We start from the raw sequence: 9,130 nt of genomic DNA, 5'->3' as shown, positions 1-9,130 counted from the left end.
CAAATTACAGCACAAGCAGAAGTGATCTTTTATACACTTCAATGACACATGCTGTTTGGATGATAAATTGAGTTATTTACTTAAAAAAAATGGGTTTAACTTTAACCATATTGGAGAAGAGCCATTGTCTGAAAATAATCACCTTTTTTTTCAGTGCAGGGACTTTCCCAGTACGAACACAAGAGCAGATTCTGCTTTTTTTAGTTGTGTATGAATTTAAGATGTGTATGAGAAAGATCTCTTTTATGCCTGTTAGGGTATCACAGATCTCTTTTAACATGACTTTGTGGGAGCTGTTTTTTAAATGAGGTATTTTAAGTGCACATGTTTTTTTCCCCAATAAGCAATCTCTGAGCAAGTGCATATTACATTTACTTAACAGCAGATTTCTGCAGAAATGCATGAGAAAGCATTGCCTTTAAGATTAATGTTATGAACTGCATGATGTGCTTTCTAACTGATTCTTTGGCCATGCTTCCTGCCATCATTCTGAAACGACTACAAGTTATCAGGTGGGCTAAATGTGTGCTTTAAATTCAGTGCTCCATGAATTGATTAAGAAGGGCTTGGTGCTTACATAAACAGGTACTTTTGTTTACGTCTAGGATCCTAACATGAGTCAGTGCCAAAAAGAGTAGTCAGTTTTTCTTTAATCTTCCCTGAATTAATCCTGAATATAGACCTCTTTGTACTGCTTATTGTGCTCTTTGATTTTTATTTTTAATGTTTGCAATTTTTCAATCCATTTTTACCTGCTAAAATTGTTTCTGTGTATTTCTGGTGAAACAAGTAACTGTGATAAAACATATTTTTTTCTTAAGCATTCAGGAATTGTGAGAATGCCCCCCTAATATTGTGAGAAGTGCAAAAAGAACAAGTTTTTGGTTTTGATTGATTTATTTGCCTCTTGGCATGGTTGCCACCAGAATACATTTCTTAATGCAGGCTGAAAAAAGCTGCTTTCTGACCTTGCCTTGCAATTCTCAATTAGTTTCTACGAAGGAGAGTTGGAAGATGCATTTAGAAAGGTCTTCTATTTGGAGATCAGAGTTTAGGCATCTCTTTCAATTTCATCAACAATAGGGAGACTGAGACAATCCACAAAATGCCACCGTAACTAAAAGGCTTCTAGTAGCATTGAGGTGTGAAGGGTTTTAAACAATTAGCATTCAGTGGCCTCAGGTTTTAAAATAAGAACCAAACATGGATTTCAAAATGTGGAGAATTTTATGTTTATGTTGCCCAAAGCTGTCTATTTCTTCCTTGATGTATCACCTCATCCTATCTCTCACTAAATCAGTGTACCTCTCACAGCTGTGACCTCTTTGCTTCCTGTTTTTGCTTAGGAGACTGCTGGTTGAGGACTAGGCTTTGTGGAACCAACCAGTAATTTCTTGATGAAACACTGGGAGCATTCAGGTTTTCTTGTTTTTTCTTTACATTGCATGAATACGGACTTATCAAAAGCAAGACTTAACAGGTAAAGAAGCTGTATTTCTTGCTGCAGCAGCCCACTTCCCTGCATTTAGGCTGAGAGCCTGTGAGGTGGGAGTTGATGTGGTGTAGAAGGCAGACCTAGAGGCAGAATAATGAGTTCGCAGCCTTGGGAGCTCTTTGCAGGGATTTCTATCAGGGATCCTGAACATTTCATCCTGGAATGCACATATTAAAGCCTTAAAATGCCCTCCTGGGCAGGTCAGCTTCTAAATCTGGGAAATAGGTGTTTGCCTTGCTTCTGCATGCCCAGGAGTCACTGTGATGGACAGATGGCATTCAGTGCACGTGAAAAATGCTGTTTGTGGACGTGGGTTTGGATGTTGTGTTTATAGATGTATGTATTTATATACATATGTATCTTTCTTGTTCCTTTTCCCCCAATACCTAACCTTGGTGTAAAGAAGAGAAGGGAAAGGGAAATTCTTAGCCAGGGTCCTGGCACACCCTGTGTCCATGCTTCACAGTTAAACATGCTTGTGTTACTTTCGCATGTGCTGCTAATCCAAGGGCTGGTGGAAATGTTAATTGTGTAATTAAGTGTAATTGTGGTCAAGTAAAGGCAGCATGGAGGGTGCAGGAGTGCTCCAGTGTGGTTTCGTTGCTGAAGCAATGGAACATCCCATGCAAAGAGGAGGCAGAAAGCTCAGGCCTCCCGACATGGGCCGGCTGGAGTCCAAGGACTCAAGATCAAGCCTCAGAATGCAGTGTTTCTGTGCATTAATATGTGTTTCATAATTTATTAGCTTGTGTTTTATGCTGGTCTAGAGGAAAGGATGTTTGCTTGCAAAAGCATTCCTTTATTATAGAAACAGAAAAACCTCTTAGACATGGAGGATACAATGTAAATTTTCTGAGGAACCCGAGAGCTTTAATTTTCTAGATTTCACTGTTGCAGTTCTGTTTTAGTAAGACAAAAAAAAAAAAAAAAGGCTATCTCACCGTAGCAACAAATGCTTCAGTTTCCATCCTGATGTGTGTAAATTAGGGGGAAGAAGCATTTGAATAGCAGGAAAAGTTTGATTCTGCTGTGGGCAGACACACTGCTGGGTGGTGATATAGACCTCCCTTTTCCAGAAAAACACATGAAAAAAGTAACTGGGGAAATGCAGTGAGAGAGCAGCTATCTGCATCAGGAGGGAGCCTTGTTGGCTCCTCACAGGTGGAGTCCAGGTGTGACATTGGGTATGGTCTGGAGAGGCCTGTTCACTCCTATTTACACTTGAGACAAATGTTAGTGGAATCAAAAAAGAATTTTGCTGTGCTAGAAGTGAGTTTGCCTCATATATGGAAATACTGTATTTCTTTGGAAATGTTGCCTTTTTTTTTTTTTTAATTTTATTTTGTGTTCTGCCTTGGATGCGTAAACAGCTCCAGGAGTAAACACTGGCTAACTGGATAACTTGGAACAAGCAAAAGAAAACCCTATTACTTAAATGTAATCAATTATGCACATGAAAGCTGTAAATTGAGAACATCTGTAAACCACAGGCTCAACTACATCCCTAACCCAGTTTCTGTAAAGCTCCTTCTCTACCAGAGACTCAGATTGTTTGCTGGTGTGTGTTCTATTTGAGCTATAAAATAATTACCTTGTCAGATTTTACACTTGTTTGAGTGTAAAACAAGGTTAGTCTCCCCTACTATAGATCCCCGCTGTAATTGCTCCATTACTGTTTTGAATATGCGGTGTAGTTGTTTCTTAGCAAAACATGCAGATTAAACCTTACCTTTATAGATTTTTGTTTTGTTTCCTGAACTGCAGTTCAGTGAACAGAGGTATGAAATTCTGGCTGTTTTTAAAACTGCCTGCATTTATAATTTTATTTATTGCATGTTATTTGGACTCATTTGCAAAATAGAACACGTGGTAGAGACAAGTGCAGTTCTTTTTGCACTTGGTTTTTTCTTGATGGTGCAGGCCGACGGGGAATGTGCAGTTATGGGTTTTCATTTACATTATATTTAGTTTTGCCAGTGTGAAGGAGAAAACATTTAAAGAAGTGGACAGCATTCCCTGAACACTGTAATCCCAGCATACCAGGACTGAACATGCTGTGTACTAGCCTATCTCCTGCAATCTAGCCCAGAGTGCCTGTCAGTCTGGGGTCTCCTTCCTTTTGCCCAGATAACTTTCTGGCAGATGACTGTCAGACTATTCCTGGGCTCTACAACATCCAGATATATGAATTGCCTCTGTGTGTTTGACCTTTGGGATCCCGTATGTTGTGGGTCTTTCTGTGGTCCTACTTAAAGCTCTTATTCTTCTAGGTAGGCTTTTCAGATGCTGAAAGCAGTCTACTGAGAGGCAATATGGACATCTATAGCTGTTAACATATCCAGAATCGAATTTGTCCCCTGACCTTTGTCTGCAGAGCTGTGCAGTGAAAGGATAACTGTTTATTGCAAGAGTCCCCTGCTTTGAAGACTCGGGATTTTGCATCAGATGGACAGATCCCATTGTCATGTCTAACCAGACCCAGATGGTTTAGGGTACTGCAAATGAGGGAGGGCAGTTTGTTTGTAGTTTGGCAGTTCAAATCCACATTTAAGTTCTAGACCAAAAGAAATTATCAATTCACTCCCAGCTTGAAATGCTTCCTTCTGTGATCCTGTGGCACCCTTGGCATTTATTAGCAGACAAATGGTCCCAGAGAGTCTGCTGCTTGGCTCCTTCAGAAAAGGACAGAAGTGTTTAAATTTGTGTTATCTTTTTGAGAATCAACTGTTGCATGAAGGTGAGAGATAGCCTTCTATCTTTTTCACAAAACGTGACAGGTGACAAGATATAAGACCCTACCAACTCTTAGGAAAACTTTTACTGCTGTAACTGTACTGATGTGGTTAAAGTGGGGAAACAAACCCAATTGCAGTGCTGTTACTATCAGTGTAGGAGTACTGACATGTTTAACTCATTCTAAGTCAGACCAATATTAGCAGAAATTTAATTTCCTCTGGAGCTTTTAACAGTAAAACCATGTTGATTTAAACAAACAAACAAACAAAATGAACCAAAATCAACAACAAAAAAAGGAGCTTCCAGTCTTCCTGGAATAGTTATGCTGGTAATAGTTACTACTTAGTGTAGCTAAGTAGAAGTTTGCATGTGACCCTTAAACTCATCTATCTATGGAATAGTTCAATTAAAATTAATACATGCAACTCAAGTTTCAAATGCTTGTAATAAAGCAGTTGCAAAGTAGTTGCCAAAACATAGAATTTATCTGGTAGATAGTTTCCGTTAGTAAGTTCTGAGAAATATCTATGCTCACAGAAAATTCTGTGATCTGGAAATCAAGCCAAATTGTTAAAATGAAGGATAAATTCTGCTAGTTCTTATTAAAATATTGTAGGGGGAAACCCTTTTGTGCAGTTCCAGTCCACAGCATGGTTGGGTAGTTTCTGTGTTAGCAGTAGCAGCAAATTCAGTGCTGTTGATAGATGTAAAAATTACCTTTGTCCTGCAATATTATTCCAGTCATCAGAAACTCTGGGGTTTTTTTCTTTTTCTTTCAACTTTTTCAGATAATTAAATGGGTCAGGTCTCTACAGGATGCTGCTGCGTGGTGGCTATAAATATTGCAGTGAGCAGCCCAACACTTCCATCCATCCATCCATGGCCTCTGGAGGGAGGAAGCTGAACTGCTCAACTATTTGTCAATGTCTGGTGTGTTGCTCTTGTAAATCAAGGCGAGCTCTGCATTTAACTCTCATAAGTTCATTGAAAAAGCAAACCCTATGCTACTGAAATGGAGATTTAATTTCAGCTCAGCAGGCTTAGGCTGTGCTTTGTGACAGAAGGCACTGTCCAGAGAGAGCTGAATTCAGTGGGTACTGTGTTGAGTGGCCATGACACACAGTTTATCATGCAGTGTGAAATACAATTTGGTCATGGATTTACAACAGTAGCTCAACAGTGTAACTCAGCTGAACACTGGCTGTGTTCAGCAAGTAGCCGGAACTTGGACTTGAAATTATGAGCTTGACCAATCTCTCCATTTATACACTGTGATTATAAACAAATGAATTGGGTAGTGATAGCTCTTTCACAAGGAGTGAACTGGGACATTGTCATGTATTACCTACCTTCTCAAACAAAACTTCTGTGGAAATGTTACATTCTTAACTATTTTTTCCACAGAAAGCAAATGGAAGTAATGACCTCAGTGTTTACATCAAACCAGTTGGCAAATGTGTCCCAGATACTCATGACTGAACTAGATTATTGCTTACCAGAAGAATAAGGTGGTAATATATCAGAGCTGCTTTCTCCAAAGAAACAACCTGTGAAAACCTGAAACCCAGAAAATACATATTTAAATATTATTATTATTATTATTAAATAGAGAAATTTGCACTGTTTCAGATGATTGTTGGATGCCAAACTAGAGCCACAGAGGTAAATCTCTTCCTTGTATGGGTAGTGAAAGAGGTGGAATATAGCCTCCCCTTTCCTGATGACAGAGGATCCTTCTTTCTGCCTACTCATTCTTTATGAAAAGCCAGTGAAACAGAAGAGTGTGATTCTGAAATCTGCTCTGTGGGTGAGTACTGTCTCTGTCACCTACTGTGCAACATCAAGTGCAGCAAAAGCTTCTTTTTAGCTGCAGCCAAGATATGGTGAATTAGCTATAACCATGACTGTTGGATTCCAATCAGTCTCATGGGGACCTTATGATTCCCTGTATCAATTAATTTTAAACTGTATTTCAACTGAATTTAGCTATTTAGAAGTTATTTTGAGCCAGTTGTAAAGTGGAACTGTCAGCTCAGAATTTGGGTGAAGAAGTATCAAAATCAGAACTGGAACACATTTGTAGGTTTGGAAGACTTCGCTGATGGAATGATGGTCGTGGATTGTGACATCATCATCTTGGTAGCATTTCCACCTTTTAATTTTTATATTGCCATTTAAACCCCCAAAATTCACAGGCAAATGTACTTTTCATCTCTTAACTGTAAAACCATTCAATTTCTCCTACAATTAAGATACAGTTCAGAATAAAACCTGGTCAGAAAAGCAGGTGGATTTTTTTCTCTTTCTGTTGATGGAGATTAAAATACTCAGTGTGATGCTGTAAAATCCCTTTTGCCCTTCTAACTGAATATATATTATTCAGGTTAAATATATTATAACTTGATAGAGAAACCAGTTTTTCAGGCTCTAAAGGCTGAAATGCTGAATGATTAATTAAAACCCTACATTTTCCTTGCTTGACTAATGTAATAGGAGCAAGATAACGTATAAGCACATGCTGGACTGAAAACAATTTCTGCCATCAGTAAACTTCCATCATTTATTAATTGGTAGTAAAAGACTTATTTCACAGCTGCCTGAAAGGTCAATGAGGGAGGTCCTGGGAGGAAGGGTAAGAGGTGGTGTTGCTGTTTGCTTTCTTTTCTCATCATTTTTGCTAGGTTTGAGTCATCCTTTTTCTTACATCTACCACAGAGCTCTTGACCCCACTCAGAGCAGTTATTCCTTGTTGTGAAGTGACCATTGTGCTGTTGTGTACAGGAGGCAACAGGAGCTCTCTCCAGGTTGTGGTGGCATAAGTAAAGGATTTGCCTCTGACCTGATCTTGTAATAGTGAGGATTAATGTCTGTGACTTCCTCCTAGCAGAATCAAGAAACAAGTGTCTCAAAGTGTTCTTTTACTTGGCTCTGCTGAAAATGTCTTAAAGCTTCCTTCCCCTGCTCTTCTCAAGCCTACCACCTTATGATAAAAAAAAAAAAAAAGTCACCCTCTTGTCCTTTAATATCACAGTTTTGTTTCTAATTGTTACTCAACTGCTTCTCTGGCAACTGGAAGACTTTTTCAGTGTGGTGTAGTAACAGAAACCTCTCTGTGAAGCACTTTCTGTCTATCAGCTCTTGCTTGGCAGCCTAGCAAGAGTAAGTAAGCAGACGGAGTAAAAAGGAAAGAGTAAAGGTTTTGAATTGCAAGACAGGTCAGATCTTAAAGTGTTGGTAGAGCTAGAATCTTTGCATTAGATTAATTCACATCTTCTGTCAGTAACCAACTACTTTTGCTCTGAGTTGCTCTTATAGCTCTACTCCATTAGAGCTTGAGTTCCTGACTCTGCTTTTAGATGCTGAATGAGCTGAGCACTTGTACACATATTTATGTAGCCACTTTGTTACATGAACGTAGACTTAAAAATAATGCTGAAGTGCCTTACTGAAATTCAGGATCTCAGCGTTTAGCAATGTCTTGCCCCTTCTTCATCCATGAGGTTTAAGTACCAGTAATTTGTGTCTGGGACAACACTGCATCTTCATGTTGTTTTTTAAATTTGTTGTTTTGTTCCGGTTTGGCCAAATTTAGAAATATATCCTCTGAGAGAAGGCAAAACCACCCCTTCCCCCCCAGGTTCGGGAAAAAATAAATTTTCCTCGAAGGAAAGTGAAGGAGATAAAACTATTTATTTACCAAACACACGGGAAAAAGAAAATAAGGCTAAATAATAAAATGTTTCACTGTGGAGGAAAAACCTGGGAAAGTGTTAGAGTCTTACCTTTGGTCTCCTCAGAGCTGGGGCTTGGGCCAGGGCCAGGCCCTCTGTGCCCGATGGAAAGTCCTCCCGATGTGCTCTGAGGTTGAAAGCAGTCCAGTAGAAAAGGGAGAAAATCCGGAATTCCAGAGAAGGAAAAGCAAAGTCCAACTCTCAGTCTCTCTCCGGAGAACAAGAAACTGAAACAACTGGCCAAAAGCTGACTGGAAAGCAGCAAGCCGGGTGCTTCCTCGCTCCCCTGCTGCAGCTGGGGGAAAAAAAAAACCTGCTATCTTTATGTGACCTTGAACAAGCTGCAAATTGCTTTGAGAAAGTTTTGCTCAGTTTTTTCCTTCCCCCTCTCAGGCTCAGTTTAGAGGCATAGAAAGGCACAAAAATTAATTTCTGGGCATAGGCAGCGATATGGGATACACATCATAAGGTCACCCCAAGACAAAACTTTAGGTCATGGGTTTTGTCTCTATGTTTCTGGAGCTGATGTGACACCAGGCTCCTGTGTGACAGCAATAGTCAACCTGTTTGGTTACATGCTTAAAAGGAGGGATGGGTTGTAAATCAGGAGTGAGGCAAAGTGGTCTTTTGTAAGCAGTGCTAATTGCTGTCAGCAATATTGATATATCTCCGAAGTATACCATGGCCATTTAAATTTCCAGACTCTAACTGAATCAGACTGTTTCTTACGAATTTTCCCTAAGGAAGGTATACTGATATGAAGAAGAGATTTCCATCTTATATTGCTTAAATATATTACAACATTTAAAAAATATTTGTTACTAAAGAGATACCTGGTTGCACACAGATAACATTACATGTGTAGATATACCCATTAATATATGTTTGTGTCTTGGTTTGAAAGACAGGTGTCTGCCAAGGACGGCAGGAGTCTCCCTTGGAATGGAAGGAAAAAAATTGCAACCCCCCTTCCATCTGAATTATTATAATTTTGAAATTAAGGGGCTTTCAGGCAAAGATATGAGGAACAGGAATAACAGTTCTTTACTATTATATATATCTATATATGTGTATAACAAGGTAAACAAACAATAACTATGGCAGTAACAGGAAACAGAACCACAAACCCAGTCCCAGCCTTCTCGGCTGTCAGGCCCTTTCCCCTCGG

General features: G+C 39.3%; 1 protein-coding gene and 1 long non-coding RNA gene across 6 annotated transcripts in view; one reads left to right on the top strand and one right to left on the bottom strand.

Annotated features, from left to right (window-relative positions):
* The window catches only part of LOC108447217, a 10,460-nt gene extending 2,407 nt beyond the window's left edge, over positions 1–8,053 (bottom strand). The window contains exons 1-2 of the long non-coding RNA XR_001862644.1: positions 8,014–8,053; positions 5,728–5,788 (exon numbers count right to left, since the gene is read on the bottom strand). This is a non-coding gene — a long non-coding RNA (uncharacterized LOC108447217). The remainder of the gene's footprint in view (positions 1–5,727; positions 5,789–8,013) is intronic.
* The window catches only part of PCSK2 (proprotein convertase subtilisin/kexin type 2), a 111,288-nt gene that overhangs the window by 2,413 nt on the left and 99,745 nt on the right, over positions 1–9,130 (top strand). For 4 of the 5 annotated variants that reach the window (XM_017736539.1, XM_017736537.1, XM_017736536.1 and 1 more), the window contains exon 1: positions 5,937–6,038. The exons of the other annotated variant lie outside the window; for it this stretch is intronic. In XM_017736539.1, coding sequence (XP_017592028.1) covers positions 5,952–6,038 — 87 coding nt within the window. In that variant the 5' untranslated portion in view covers positions 5,937–5,951. Of the gene's footprint in view, positions 1–5,936; positions 6,039–9,130 lie in introns of those variants that run through there. 5 annotated transcript variants of the gene reach the window in all.

This window comes from Corvus brachyrhynchos, unplaced genomic scaffold (genome assembly GCF_000691975.1).
Source record: "Corvus brachyrhynchos isolate BGI_N302 unplaced genomic scaffold, ASM69197v1 scaffold416, whole genome shotgun sequence".
In the NCBI taxonomy this organism is placed as follows: Eukaryota; Metazoa; Chordata; class Aves; order Passeriformes; family Corvidae; genus Corvus; species Corvus brachyrhynchos.
This window is presented reverse-complemented; position numbering and strand designations above follow the sequence as displayed.